Below are 16,516 nucleotides of genomic sequence, written 5' to 3' on the forward strand. Positions count from 1 at the left end.
AAAAGCCACTGGTCTAACTCTATCTCCTGACCTAAGTCTGCCCAAACCAACTGGCCTGAGTGACATAGGTAGCATTTCAAAAACCTCTTCAGGAATGAATCACTGCTGCAGACCTGGCACTCTGGACTGATGAAAGAGCTTACTTACCCTATAATGAAGATGAAGAGGACAGACTTGCTCAGAATCACATGCAACTCAGTGAACAAAGCAGGATTAGAACCCAAACCAAGTATTTTGGTTTAATTGTAAAGTCAATGGTAATTTGCATAGAATACAATGTTCTTAACCAGTTTACATGGCTTCTTCTAGATTTTAAACATTTTTAGTTTGTTTTCAAAAAAGCAGTTGAAATTTTCTATTTGTCATCATAAGGCACAGGACAAATGGAACACTATACCAGTATATTTTTTATGACTATATTTTCATTCATCAGAATATAATGTTAAATTCTCCCCACAACAGCTAGAGTCTACAGTGGGGAGGCTGGACAGATTACCCAGTAATAGCAGCAGACAAGAATTACTAAGCACATGGGGTGTCCCATGCATTGTGATAAATTTTTGACGTTCATTATATCACTTGATTCACACACCACCTCAGAATGTTGATTCTACTAAACATTAAAGAAATATGGGATTAAAGAAGGACATTATGAACAAGGTCACATATCTACAACTGCCACACTTGTGAAAACTATACAAATTAGTAGACACCAGAGTCCATATTACATATGCCTTATTTACACATGAAATAAAGACCAACATCATCCATCAAACTGACGTGTGTTTTATTGCACAAATTTCCCCTAGAACTGGGAGGTTATTTATAATACAGGTGTACATTTGAGAAATGTATACAGAACAAGGAACAAGTATGTACATTTACATATCCCACCATCTAAATAACTTAGAGAAAGCAGAACAATCTCATAAGACATCCACCAGAAGTAGGCATTGTGTAAAATTGTTTTTTTTTTTTAATGATCATCCCCAGTGTATGCCAACTGCAACAAAACAAAATCTGTGCTAGTATGTTTATTGCACTTAACATTTTCAAACTCAATATTAAGACATATTAATAAAAGCCAGGAATATTTCAAATCAAACCAATTAGTTTATATACAAGCAAAAATTAGTTTCAAATCTATAATGTAAAAGATCCCTTTTTCATTTCCTGTTGCAACAGTTTTTTTTTCCCTGTTGAAATAAACAGGTTTTTTAAAATATGTAACACATATCTGTCTGTACCATAGGAAGCCAAAAAAATTATTTTGAACAGGCCCAAACTCTTCACATTCATCATAATGATCACACTTTAAAGAAGTAGCAGCTCATTCCTTGGGCTTTGTGTAAGGAAAAACAAGACTATGATGAAGGTAGTAGAAATTAGAGGGATAGGAATTATAAAACTCAGGAATCCTATAAGGATTAATGATTCTATAAGAAACTATAGGCCTCTTCCTTCTGAGCAAAGCTTAGTTTTATTTTCTTTTTTTGAAGATTTTATTTATTTGAGAGAGAGAGAAAGCAAGAGAGAGCACGTGTAAGGAGGATAGAAGCAGGTAGGTCCCTGGGATCATGACCAGAGCTGTAGGCAGACACTTAACTGACTGAACCACCCAGGTGCCCTGCAAAGCTTAGTTTTGTTTTGTTTTGTTTTTAAGATTTTATTAATTTATTTGACAGAGAGAGAGCACAAGCAGGGCGAGTGGGATAGGGAGAAGCAGGCTCCCTGCTAAGCAGGGAGCCCAACGCAGGACTCGATCCCAGGACACTGGGATCATGACCTGAGTCAAAGGCAGACGCTTAACCGACTGAACCACCCAGGCACCCCCAAAGCTTAGTTTTAAAAGGAACAGTAGGATGGGCCATCCATTTATTGAAGACTAGATTTCCTAGATGATAATTAGAGATTTCAAACAGGACTTCGAATAGTTTGATAGTTACATGTCATTCTGAACTACAATAAAAAAATAATGTACAATGGCCCACCTATGAATCTGTCTATATTCTGAATTCTGCCAAAGAGACTGATTTATAGAATTCCAAACAATAAAAGAGGGAAGAATTTCAATAATTAATGGAATAAGAATATTAAGCCAAAGAAAACAGATCCATAAATACTCTTTGGCAGCAAGTCATCCATGGGAGACTCAGGTACTAGCTGGGACCAGCTGATAGGATGTAGGAGCAAAAGTGATTGCAGGCACAATTTCAGGTTTAGACTCGATCAAAACAACCATTTCTTGTCTAGTTGGAGATTTCTTGAATATATAAAGAACAAGGCAAAATGTGACCCAACACTATAAATTCAAGGCCAAAGACTAAACAAACCACAGAAATTTTCCTTAATTACTGAAAATTCAAACAGCAAGAATGAATGTATTATACAGTAATTATACTTAGTAAGAGAATAAGCAAGGGTTTTTTTTTCAGCTAATCAATTAATTATGATGAAAATAGTCCATGAAAGCAGAAACCAATTTCACGTCTAGCATTAAAAGTATCTTTGATCAGATAAGTAAAGAATAAACTTTAACGTAGTATTCAAGTAAACTGAGGTAGTAGAGCATATTGAAAACTTTATCTACCCATCTTTCTATTTACATTACTTACAAGAGTTTGGTTCCATATTAGCCTTTCTCATAAGCAACACTCAACAATATATACAAAAACACTAATAACTGACAAGTGAAAATATTTGAAAAAAATTAGATTTTGGAAGGGGAGCTCTTAGAAGAAAGAAATAATTTTAAAAATTTATAATAAGCTCTATTAGTGTAAACTGAATATTATGAAGCAGTGAAACAAATATTCAGTTCCTGTCGGTTCAAAAGGGGCTGATACTGAAAGCAAAAGCCTTGGCTACCTGAGCACTTTTAAAGAAAACAGTATTATTTTTCCCAATGCTTTGGTATAATTTTTAATCCTAATTTTCATTTATTAAATTAGATGCAAATATGTAAATATTAACATTTATAAGAATTAGCTTATACTTATAAACAAAACAAATGGTATAAAGTAGTATTCTTATTTGGGGAATATACATTCCTCAGCCTTAAAAAAAGATCAGTTTTAGTTACATTTTAGGGTGTGTGAACAGAAAATTCACCAGAGAGTAACATTTAAACATTATTTACAATTGATACTAGCTGAAAATATTATTTTAAAAAAGGGCATGTTTACCAATCAATCTTGTACTTCTACCTTTGTTTTAAAAAATAGATACATATGTACACTTGGATGGATAACATACACACATTTACACTCATTATTCTGGATTTATTATAACTAACAGGCTGTTTAAAATACTCTGAGAAATACCCCAAAATTAGCTACTTTGAATTGAAAAACAAAAGAACAAATAAGCTTTTGTAATCTATCCATACCTTAGAAATAAGGAATTAAAGTAGTGAAATGATTATTTCTGAGCCACAGAATCATCAAACATCCACTGCTGTTTATGAGTGTGGCAACACGGGAGTGATCATATGAAATTCCTTAATGTTATTACTCATTTAGAAATTTCTACACTTTGGCTTTTTCAAATGCTTTCCCTCAAAATTATTTATGCTATTTTAGTTTCACTTGCTTAAAAGTATACCACCACCCAAAAGTCCAGCCAAAAGAAAAAAGCAATCCAATGATCACACAATGTATACTGCAACATAGGATACCCAGGCACTTGACTCATTCAGATCGAAGTCTAACTGGGGAAAAAAAAAACTGCCATAAATGAATGTTGCATCTACTTCCTTAGTTTCTGTTTAACTTTCTACCAGAGTTAATTCTGACAACCTTTATATTAAAGAAGTATCTGAGCAACATATGGAGAGTGAGTGCTTGCTACAGCAGCCAGAAGAGGAAGATCACTGGATTCAATCCTGAAATAAAGAAAACAAAAATCTCAGTTTAGGGTTTCTATAACCAATACATGTGTCTTACAGGATAACTGTTACATACCACATCTCAGCAGTCAAGAACCTAGGCTGCTCTGGCCAATACGAAAAGGGTAAAAAGAGAATTAATGATAACACAAAGTAGAAATGCTTCAGTATATAGAAACCAGAACAAAAGATTTTTTTAAAAAGAAAGCCACTGAAACCCTATTAGTAACTAAGTCATGGATGTAGGAAAGCATCTCACTGATCTGCTAATGGACCAGGCATCGGGGCAAGGCACAGTATCTTAAGAAATACAATAAAGTCTAATAATAGAGTAATTGTGTCCACCCATACTGTCTTGGATACAAATGTTTTTATAGAAGTACTTGGGGGGTCCCTGAGGGCTCAGTCAGTAAAGCATCCAACGAACTCTTGGTTTTGGATCTGGTCATGATTTCAGGGTCATGAGAAAGAGCCCTGCACCCAGGGCTCTGCACTCAGGGCAAGTGGAGACTACTTGAGATTCTCTCCCTCTTCCTCCACCCTACCCTTTTACTCTTTTGCGCGTTCTCTCTCATAAATAAATAAACAAATAAACAAATAAATAAAATCTTTTTTTTAAAAAAAGGACTGAGAAGAAGTAATAGGGGCTGCTGCTGCTTCTTTTTTTGGTAATGGAAGCTTCTTAAAAATACATCTTTATTGTAGAGTTATTCATATAGAATAAATCTGAATAAAATCACTTATTTTTTCAGCTAGTTGCTTGAGAAAGATGAAAGTTTGGCAATAGCCAGCAGTAGTAAGAGTGTGCTTCCTGCTGACTGTGAGAATTTATTCTGATACTTTTTGGACAACCTTTAGTATTACCTATCACAATAACAAATAATATCCATCAAAAATTTAATACACATGTCCTTTACCCAAAAATTCTACTTCTAAAAATTTATCCTACTAACTTCAAAGATTTATATTCATTCCAGCATTGATTTATAATAGCACAAAACCTGAAAATAATTTAAATTCTACTATATAATGAAATGCTATACAACTGTTTAAAGTAATGAGATAAATCAGTATGTACTTATATGAACATTTATGATATATTAAAAGGCAAGTAGCACCATGATACATAGAAAATAAATCAATTTATACTTTTTATCTTATATATTTAAAAATTCTGTAAGAAGAAACAATCCATTAATTGTGTTTGGGTGAGGATCAGAAGTTAGGAAAAAGACACTAACAATTTAATTTTCATTTTATGTCAAAATGCACCGTAAAATTTGGTTATATGCATATTACATTAAAAACTAGTTTAATTTCTTTTAAATGATGGCATGACACATACAGAATCATCTATATCCAATCTAGATGATAAGGAGTAATATTAATGAAAGAATTTAATTTGGTTTCTGACACCGTTGCTACTTGATGTTGGTCCTCTCTCCCTTCTAAAAAGCTCAATTTTTAAAAGTTCCAGCTTGGGGGCGCCTGGGTGGCTCAGTGGGTTAAAGCCTCTGCCTTTGGCTTGGGTCATGATCCCAGGGTCCTGGGATCGAGCCCCGCATCGGGCTCTCTGCTCGGCGGGGAGCCTGCTTCCTCCTCTCTCTCTCTCTGCCTGCCTCTCTGCCTACTGGTGATCTGTGTCTGTCAAATAAATAACTACAATCTTTAAAAAAAAAAAAAAAAAAAAGTTCCAGCTTGTTTCAATTTATGCAACTAGGATTTGGGGAAATAATTCTCACATACATACACACACACACACACACACACACACGCGCGCAAGTAGCCATAGAACGAACATAGGCAAAGTGACTAGTGACTACAGACTATAATGAAAAGGGCTAATCAGTGTTTCCCACCAATTTCCTGTTCCTCCTTCAGTTAGCATTTTAGAAAAATGTCTTCTTCCCAGGGATAACTGCAAACAGACACAACTACAGATAATTGCAGACAGACACAATATAAAAATAATGGAGGAGTAATAATATATAGATAATGTACTACCGCCCACAGAATGGTGTTACTTCAGTCAGCACATTTGGATGACAGGGCAGATGCTAGGAAGCATGATTCAAGTAAATTACAAGTTTCTCATCTTACTGTAATAGTATAAGGGACAATATCTTTCAGATCAGCGGAAGCCAGGGATCTGCTTTTATATGGTATAGAGCAACCCAACTGACAACAGTGTCCAACTTCTAAAAAGCAATTCTGGGAATATTCTTTGCCTAAAGAAAGTGCAATGAGAAAGCCTCAAACATACCCTAGAACCACTCCTAGTTCCTTGACGTGAACACGCATCTGTCCCCTCAGGTACTCAGACAGCATTCTGCTCTTGAAGTATAACTCCTGTAATCGGTCTTCAAGATGCATTACACACTGCAGTTAAGGGGGAAACAAGAACCAGGTAAGAAAATAGTTTCTACTTCGAAGTAACGGATTTCCAAGGCATCATGGTTATGACAATTCAGTTTAGTTATTCCACATAAACTAAAATTTGGAGCACAGTTTTAAAGCACATTTGCTTTAAATTTTAGCTAAAAGACTGTAATTTTTTCTAGTTAATATCAGAATTAGATCATACGGAGTTTTTGTTTTGTTTAAATGTAAATTATACATAATGAAAATTTACCATTTTAACCATTTTTAAGTATACAATTTAGAAGCATTAAGTACATCCAAAAAGACATGAAATTATCACCACTACACATTTCCAGAACTTTAAAAAATGTTTTTATTCCAAATTTGGTAAATGTAACACTCCTAAATTGATGCTTATCAAATTTATTTACACAGGAAAGGCTGCATTCTCTAGCAGAGAGTTAAAGAAAAACGTTGGCAATAGCTCACAGAAAATGCTCAGTAGTCCTTACTAGAAGAGAGACGTTTCTAAGTTAGAACATTAAAAACTAAAACATACACACTTCATTTATTATCAACTAACTTGCTCCATTTAATAAAATAGGTGATTCTACATTGATACTATACATTTGAGAAAAATACATGAGTTTCAGGTATTAAAACCTAAATTCCTTCAGAGTATTCCTTTCCAATGAAAACCAACTATTAAAACTGCTATTGGGGGTGCCTGGATGGCTCAGTGGGTTAAAGCCTCTGCCTGATCTTAGGGCTGTGAGTCTGAGACTCACAATAGGCGTAGAGCTTACTTAAAGAAAAAACACCAAAGAGCTAATAAAAACCCACTTTCTTCTTGGAAAAACAAAATAGAAATTATACACATACACAAATATATATAAACTGTATATATAATTTACATATAACTGTGAATTTACCATATTACCCCCCACCTTTTTTTTTTCTTTTTTAAGTAGGCTCCATGCACAGCATGGAGCCCCAGCACAGGGCTGTAACTCACAACCCTGAGATCAAGACCTGAGCTGAGATCAAGAGTCATATGTCTGGGGCGCCTGGGTGGCTCAGTGGGTTAAGCCGCTGCCTTTGGCTCAGGTCATGATCTCAGGGTCCTGGGATCGAGTTCCACATCGGGCTCTCTGCTTCCCCCCCTCTCTCTCTCTGCCTGCCTCTCCATCTACTTGTGATTTCTCTCTGTCAAATAAAAAAATAAATAAATCTTAAAAAAAAAAAAAGAGTCATATGTCTGATTGAGCCACCCAGGCACCCCCTATATTACCCATTTTTAAGTATACAATTCAGTGGCATTAAGTATAGTCACAATGCTGTGCAACCATCATCCCTATCCATTTCCAGAACTTTTTTTCATTATCTCAAACATTAACTCTGTACCCATTACATAAAAACTCCTCATTCTCTCCTCCCCCAAGCCCTTGGTAATCTCTATCTACTTTCTGTCTGAATGAATTTGCCTATTCCAGAAAACTTATTTAAGCAGAATCCTATAATATCTGTCCTTTTCACTTATTCTTCTTAGTGTAATGTGTTCCAGGTTCATCCATATTGTATCAGAATATATCAGAATTTCATTCATTATCTTGGCTAAATATTCCATTCTATGTATTATACCACATTTTGTTTATCCAATCATTTGTTAATGGACATGAGAGGTTTCCAACTTTTGGCTATTGCAAATAATGCTGCCATAAACATGATGGTACAATCTTTTTGAGTCCCTGCTTTCAACTGTTTTGAGTATAAACCCAGAAGTAGAATTGCTGGATCACAGGGAAATACAATGTTAAACTTCTTGAGGAACTGCCAAAGTGTTTTCCCCAGAGGCCGCACCATTTTGCATTCCCACCAGCGATGCACAAAGGTTTCAATTTCTCCACATTTTGGCTAATACTTGTTGTTTTTGTGTTTTTGATCATAGCCACACTTACGGGTGTGAAGGAGTATCTCACTGTGGTTTCAATATGTACTCTCCTGAAGATCTTTTCATATGTTCATTGACCATGGGTGCATCATCTTTGGAGAAACGTCTATTTGCCTATTTTTAAATTGAGTTTTTCTTTGTTATTCTGGATACCAATTTCTTTGAACATACATGATTTACAAATATTTTATCCTGTTCTGCAGGTTGTCTTTTCACTTGTTGATTATGTCCTTTGGTGGACAAAAATTTTGATTTGACAAAGTCCCATATATTTTACTGTATTTACTTTTGTTGTTCTGTATTTTACTTTTGTTGCCTATGCTTTTGGTGTAAAATTCAAGAAATCCCTGCCAAATCAAATGCCATAAAGATGATCCCATAATGTTTTCTTTGAACAGTTTTACAGATAGTTGAAGCAATCAATTTAAGTCAGTTTCAAATTTGAGTTTGTTTCTGTACATGGCATAAAGGGTTTAACGTCATTCCTTTCCATGTGGAAATCCAGTTTTCTCAGCATGATTTCTTTCAGAGGCTCCTTTTCTCTTTGAATGGTCTTGGCTCCCTTGTCCAAAACCAACTAACCATTTAAGTAAGGGCTTATTTGGGGGTTACTATATTCTACTGGCCTATATGTCTGTCCTTATGCCAGTATCAAACTGTTTTGATTATTTTCACTTTGTATTAAGTTTTGAAATTGGGAGGTGTGAGTCCTCCATCTTTCTTCCTTTTTTAAGATTGTTTTGGCTCTTCAGGTCCCTTGACAGACCATGCAAATTTTAGGTTGAGTCTATTTCTTCAAAAAAAGGATGTCATTGGGATTTTTATAAGGACTGCTTTGAATCAGTAGATTACTTGGGGTAGTACTGTGATCTTGATAATACTAGGTCTTCCAATCTATGAACACGAAATGTCTTTCCTTTATTTATGCTTCTTTAATTTCTTTCAGCAATGTTATCTAGTTTTCAGTATATAAGTCTTTTGTGCATGGTAAAATTTATTGCTAAGTAATTTATTCTTTTAATGCTATTTTAAGTGCTTTCTTCATTTTAGTCTGTTCATTGCTAGCGTTATGTAAATGGAACTACCTTTGCAAGCTGATTTTGTATCTCGCAATTTTGTTGAATTCATTTTTAGCTCTATCAGGTTTTTTAAATTTTGTTTTAATTGTTTTTGTTAACATATAATGTATTATTTGCCCCAGGGGTACAGATCTGTGAATCATCAGGCTTACACACTTCACAGCACTCACCACAGCACATACCCTCCTCAATGTCCATAACCCAACCACCCCATCCCTAGCTCCCCCACCATCCAGTAACCCTCAGGCTCTATCAGTTTTTTCCTGTGGAATTTTTAAGTCTTCTACATTTAAGATTATGTCATCTGCAGAGATAATTTTACTTCTTCCTTTCTAGTTTGGATTCCTTTCATTTCTTTTTCTTGCTTAACTGCTCTGGCTTGGGTTTTCTAATACTCTGATGGAGAGAAGTGGTAGAAGTGGGCATCCATGTCTTGTCCATGATCAGAGGGGTAAAATTTTTAATATTTCACCAGTGAGAATAAGCTTAGCTATGGTTTTGTCATATGTGGGCTTTATTATGTTGACTACAGAAGTTTTTAAGTAAGCTGTATTTTATTGGTCCTAACAAGAAAAAAAGAAGAACTTTGAAAGCTGGAAATGCTGTCTTCAATAAGAGGGTATTCAGTATTATGAAGAGGGTTCCTTCAACGTCCTGACAGGAAAAAGAGGCTCCAGAAAGCACTGGCATTCTGTACAATGCTTAGAGATACCACATATCCATACCTTACATGAAACTAGTCAGGCACCAAATTCTAGCTGCCAAAACCACACAATATATAGATATGTACACATCCCCTTGGGCCACCATTATAAAATGGCACAAATTCAGTGATTTAAACAATAGAGAATTACTTTCTCACAGTTTTGGAGGCTGGAAGCGTGAAAGTCAGGGTGCTAGTATATTCCAGTTCTGGCAAGAGCTCTCACCTGGGTATGCAGACTACGGCCCCTAGCTCTGTCCTCACAATCTCTCTTCCTCTTCTTAGAAGATCCACCAATGCCATCATGAGGGCTCCACCCTCATCACCTAATCTAACCCTAATTACCTCCCAAAGGCCCATCTCCAAATACCATCAGAGTGGGTGTTAGGGCTTCAACACAAACCTTGAGTCCATAACATCTTTTTTTTCCAGGAAACAATGATGAAGCTAATAGCAGTATTCAATGTAGGCACATTCTAAATAAAGTTCAGTCACCTATTGGAGTGCTAAATAATTCAAGCCGTATACATACTTACAAAATTTGGAGATAAGTTATGTTTATAAAGCTGAAGAGTGGAATGAAGCAGGTTGGACACAAGACTGGAAACTAATACTTCCTTTCCCAATTTATTATCTGTCATTCGTCTCTGGCTACTGGCCACTTGCACAGTCCATTTATCCATATCTGCTATAATACAGACAGCTTCTGCTATTGGTTCATCCAACACTGGATGCTGGAAAAAAGAATTCATCTTACAATAAGCAAATGATGTTTTCAAATAAATGTTAAAGAAAATAAGGCAAGAAAGAGATATTAAAAACAGAATAAAAGAATATTAAATTCTGACAGTTACTGCCAAAAAATCCTTGACAGCAGAAAATGGAATACTGAATTAACTCAATTAACAAATACCCTGAGAAACCTTACAGAAATCATCACTGGGGACATCTGGGTGGCGATGGGTAAGGATCTGACACAGGTCATGATCTCAGGGTCAGGCTCCCTACTCAGCGGGGAGTTTGCATGAGATTCTCTGTCTCCCTCTACCCCCTCGTCCCCCCCAAATAAATAAATCTTAAAAAAAAAAAAAAAGAAAGAAATCATCACTGTAGAAATTAATTGCCAGAACTTTGTATTCTTTTTTTAAGTTTTTATTTAAACATTTTAACATTTAAACATTAATATTTTTTAAAAAGATACAAAAAGAATTCACATGAGCAAGTCAAAGGTAAGGTTCTGTGCTTAACTATCCCAACTTGTCAGACATTAATTTGATTGAGCACCTCAAGGACTATTGCTTGATTAGATTATATGAAACACCTTGCTGCTTATGTTCCCTGGATTTTTCTCTTTTACCACAATGTACATCCCCAATATGGCTAACAGCAATTAAAAAGGAAACAAATCACCAGGTACTAACATGATTCTCCAAGACATATGGTTAAGTCAGAAAGAAAAGTCATTAAATACCTAGACACATGTGCATGCATGCACCCACATACACATATTATATCCATCCCAGTTACATTTTTAAAAATCAGTATCTGTATCTAAACGCAAATGTATAGAGAGCAGAATGAAAATACTCAAATCAGACTCTATCATGAAGATCTCTGTGAAGAAGTATGAAATATGATGAGTACAAAGACGGATGTCATTTTGCTTTTGTGTATCTTTATTCTGTTTGAATTTCTATCAGAAGCATTTACCCAAATGATACTTTTATAATTAGAAAGTTTAAGGCACAATGAAAAATATTTTAACTAACATACACAAATAAAAGGCCCACAACATGTGGCTGTGCCCTTGGCTTCTTATGGTTTATACACAACGACCAAAATTGACAATTAAGTACAAAGCGCCACTATCAAAAAGAAATGATGGTGGAAGGAATTCATGAAGGAAGAAAGGAAGGGAGGAAGGCAGGAAGAAAGATCCTACAGTGCTCAGTGTTTCAACATCTTTCTAAATTTGGAGAGCTAAGGATTTATTCACCACTGGCCACATAGAACTGCATAATAAAACTGAGATTAAAAACTGTAATTTGAAATACTTGAACCCAATGGCCTTTATCCTTTTAAACCTGTACTATTACTACAACTTTATAGCAAAGAATGTAGGTTTGCTTCTTGGTAACACCAGGTTTGGCATGCCCAAAGGATATCCCTTTGCCCAATAAACGAATAAGGCTTTTGGCTTGATGCTACCTAAACAAAGACAAAGGACCTCACAGTCCAGTGTGGGAGATAAAAATAAATACATCTGGATATAAAAAGACATGTGTAATAGACAAAACAGGTATAAAAGCTGGGGTAGCAGAGGAGGGCAATAATGGGCTCTTGTGTGAGTGGGAGTTTTACAGTAAGAGTGACACAGGGACATAACATTTAAGTATGGATTGGACTGCTGGTGAAAAATCAGACAGGAATATGGATAATTATATAAGACAGAATATCATGAGAAGACTTAGAGACATAAGTAGATGCATGTGACTAAATTAGTGAAACATGATACTGAGAAGCAGTGAAGAAGGAAATGGAAAAGAAAAAGCCTGGTAAGAAACACTGTGAAAACTTTCCATGAAACTCTAAACTTTGTATTTGTTTTTATAAAGTAGTACTCAAATAATTCTTATTCACCTCTTACCAAGAATAGAACATTGTTCAATGTGCCAACTTAATTACTGAAATATAATTTTGGAAATGTACATACATCTAAAGATGTAAGGTATAACTTACATTTTTAAGAAACAAAATAAAAGTTATATTTTAATGTAAGTATTTCTATGGTTATAAAAGAAAAATAAGGCAGGAGGCATGATCAAAAAACCAACATGGAATAACAAATTGTTAAAGGCAGACTTCAAAAGCAGGGGGCATCTTTAGGAGAAGATATTTATGAAGGGGGTACATCCATTATTCTCACAAGGAAATGCCTAAACAGATAATGAAAAACAGCTACAAAATATACCTTGTTTAAAGGTTACAAACTATTTTAGAAATTAACTTTATAGCCATTCAATCAAAAGGCATGTGGCTAAGAATTTTTTCCCTCCCCCACCACAAGTTTTTATTTACATTCTAGTCCTTCAACATACAGTATAACATTAGTTGAGTTTACAATATAGTGATTCATCACTTCCAAGCAACACCTGGTACTAATCACAAGATTTGCCTTCCTTAATTGGTATTACTTACTTTACCTCCACCCACTTCTCTTCCAGGAACCACCAGTTTGTTCTCCACAGTTAAGAGTCTGTTTCTCGGTTTTTGCCTCTATTTTTTGTTTGTTTGTTAAATGGTTTATGTAACCAAAACCTACAAAAACTACTTTTTGGTAAAGAAAAGGAAATGGTCCCAAATCTGTAGTCTCCCAAGTGAGAAGGGCCTAAACACCAAGCTTATGATCAGAAATAATTCAAGCCAAAATTGTTTTATAAGTTGTTGTTAAAGGCGGCGGGGAGGTCAGTGCCAGTCATTCATTCTGACTGCTTATTTTCATTCAATGGACTGTCACATGCAAGGTCCTAATGTGATAAAATTTCAATTTATACAACCCCAGTCTTTCTCTTCATCATCAAATTCTGGAAAAGAAAGCCTATAACAAATGGGAGCATCTTCTCAAGTAAGACCTTTAGTGGCTTCCTCCACAATCTTTACTGAGCTTGTATCCAGCTTCAGATACTTCCCAGTCATAAAATGGAAGTAATTTACATGAGAGAGAAACAGTAAATATAGTTTTATTTGGCTTAAACCTTCTTTTCTGAGTTACATGACTTCTGCAATACAAATTCTTTTTAATATTCTTTTTTTTTTTTAAAGATTTATTTATTTATTTGACAGAGAGAGAGATCACAAGTAGACAGAGAGGCAGGCAGAGAGAGAGGGAAGCGGGCTCCCTGCTGAGCAGAGAGCCCGATGTGGGACTCAATCCCAGGACCCTGAGATCATGACCTGAGCCGAAGGCAGCGGCTTAACCCACTGAGCCACCCAGGTGCCCCTGCAATACAAATTCATCCACAAACTTACCAGCCTTATTTCTCCCCCAGGTATTTCCAGAATGTCAATACATAAACTCTCTAACCTCCTCTCAAGGACATGTACTCCCAAATCTCCACCCCATAACAAAACCCGATTTTTTAGTTGCTTGCTAGTATTCAAACATGGCCTTGTAAACTGCACGTTTGAATTAAAAATGTACAACTTCAGTGTACGCTCTTCAGAACTATCAAATTTCTTTACTTGCCTTTCAAAATAAAAATAAGACACCCAATGGGGCAGCTGGGTGGCTCAGTGGGTGAAAGCCTCTGCCTTCGGCTCAAGTCATGATCCCAGGGTCCTGGGATCGAGCCCCGCATCAGGTTCTCTGCTCAGCAGGGAACCTGCTTCCTCCTCTCTCTGCCTGCTTCTCTGCCTACTTGTGATCTCTGTCTGTCAAATAAATAAATAAAGTCTTAAAAAAAGAAAAAAATAAGACCCCCAATGTGGCAGAGGGAACAGGCCTTAAAGACACTGCAAATTATAGTTCAAATTGGCATTGCCTTTTGGAGAATAAACTAACCAACATACATCAAGAACATGAAAATAATCCTAACCTTAAAACCCAGCCAATAACCACATTTCTGGGAATCTAGCCTAAAGAAATTAACCTAAATTCTTAAAACACAGAAGGAGTATCAATGTTAATAATAACAGTAAGAAGAAGAAAAGGTTGAGCAAAAGAGAACAGAAAACCCAGAAATAAACTCATGCATAATGCTCTATTAACATATGACAAAGGAACCAAGAATATACTACAAAGGAGAAAGGATAGCCTCCTTCAGTAGATGGTGCTGAGAAAACTAGAGAGCCAAAAGCAAAAGAATGAAACTGGATCCCTATTTGTACACCATTACACAAAATTCAACTCAAACCAAATTAAAGATTTGAACATAAGACCAAAAAGCATAAAAATCCTAGTAGAACATAGGGAGTAAGCTCTCTGGTATCAGTCTTGGCAATGAGTTTTTGGATTTGACACCAAAAGCCAAGACAATGAAAGCAAACTAAACTAAAATGCTGCTGCACAGCAAAGGAAACCATCATCAAAACGAAAAAGCAGCCTACAGAATGGGAGAAAATATCTGCAAACCATGTATCAGATAAGAGGTTAATATCACACAACTCAACAGCAAAGGGGGGTGGGGAACCCCTAACAATCTGATTTTTAAAAATGGGCAGATAAACTGAATAGGCATTTTTCCAAAGGAGACATACAAATGGCCAGCAGGTACATAAAAAGATGCTCAATATCACTCATCTTCAGGGAAATGCAAATCTAAGACACAATAAGATATGACCTCCTATCTGTCAGAATGGTGATTATCAAGACGAAGATAACAAGTATTGTGCACTGTTGGTGGGAATGTAAATTGGTGCAGCCACTGTGGAAAACAGTATGGAGGTTCCTCAAAAAATTAAAAACAGAACTACCATATCCTTCAGCAATACCACTTCTAGATAGACATATATTCAAAGACATGAAAACAGGCTATCAAAGAAGTACCTACACTCCCATGTTCACTGCACCATTATTCACATTAGCCAATACAAACGCACCTAACTTTCCATCAATAAATGAATGGATAAAGAAGATACGATACACACACACACATACACACACACACACACACACAGAGGAATAGTGTTCAGCATTGAGAAAGATGGAAATCCTACCTTTTGCAACAATACAAATGGACCATGAGGTCCATTCCACTACATGAACTAAGTCAGAGAAAAGACAAATACTGTATAACCTCACACACCTAGAATCTAAAAAAACAAAACAAAACAAAACAAAAAAGACTCACAGCAACAGAGAAGTGGGTGATATGGGAGCCAAGTGGGGAGGATGGAAGAAATGGGTGAAGTTAGTTAAAAGGTATAAACTTCCACTTATAAGACAAGTAAGTTCTGGACATGCAATGTATAGCATGGAGACCATACTTAACAACACTGTATTATATATTCATTATATATTATATTGGGAATAGATCTTAAAAGTTCTCATCACAAGAGGGATGCCTGGGTGGCTCAGTCAAACATCTGACTCTTGATTTCAGCTCAGATCATGATCTCGGGGTCTTGAGATCCACCCCATGTTGGGCTCTTCAGTCAGTGGGTAGTCTGCTGGAGATTCTCTCTCCCTCTCCCTTTGCCCCTCCCCTGGCTCATGTGCGCACACAATCTCTCTCAAATAATCTTTTTTTTTTTTAAGGGTTTTTTTTAAATTTTTATTTATTTATTTTTTTTTGAAGATTTTATTTGTTTATTTGACAGACAGAGATTACAAGTAGACAGAGAGTCAGGCAGAGAGAGAGAGAGGGAAGCAGGCTCCCTGCTGAGCAGAGAGCCCGATGCGGGACTCGATCCCAGGACTCTGGGATCATGACCTGAGCCGAAGGCAGCGGCTTAACCCACTGAGCCACCCAGGCACCCCTAAGGGTTTTATAAGATTTTATTTATTTATTTGACAGACGGAGATCACAAATAGGCAG

The 16,516-nt window shown here is 36.0% G+C and overlaps 1 protein-coding gene across 2 annotated transcripts in view; it reads right to left on the minus strand.

Moving 5' to 3' along the window:
- Positions 1-766: 766 nt before the first annotated feature.
- Positions 767-16,516, minus strand: part of FNIP1 (folliculin interacting protein 1) — a 154,218-nt gene continuing 138,468 nt past the window's right edge. For both annotated transcript variants that reach the window (XM_059417513.1, XM_059417512.1), the window contains 3 exons: positions 10,517-10,714; positions 6,150-6,265; positions 767-3,883 (listed from right to left, as the gene is read on the minus strand). In XM_059417513.1, the coding sequence (XP_059273496.1) occupies positions 3,805-3,883; positions 6,150-6,265; positions 10,517-10,714 (393 nt within the window). In that variant the 3' untranslated portion in view covers positions 767-3,804. The remainder of the gene's footprint in view (positions 3,884-6,149; positions 6,266-10,516; positions 10,715-16,516) is intronic.

Source organism: Mustela nigripes, chromosome 12 (genome assembly GCF_022355385.1).
Source record: "Mustela nigripes isolate SB6536 chromosome 12, MUSNIG.SB6536, whole genome shotgun sequence".
NCBI lineage: Eukaryota > Metazoa > Chordata > Mammalia > Carnivora > Mustelidae > Mustela > Mustela nigripes.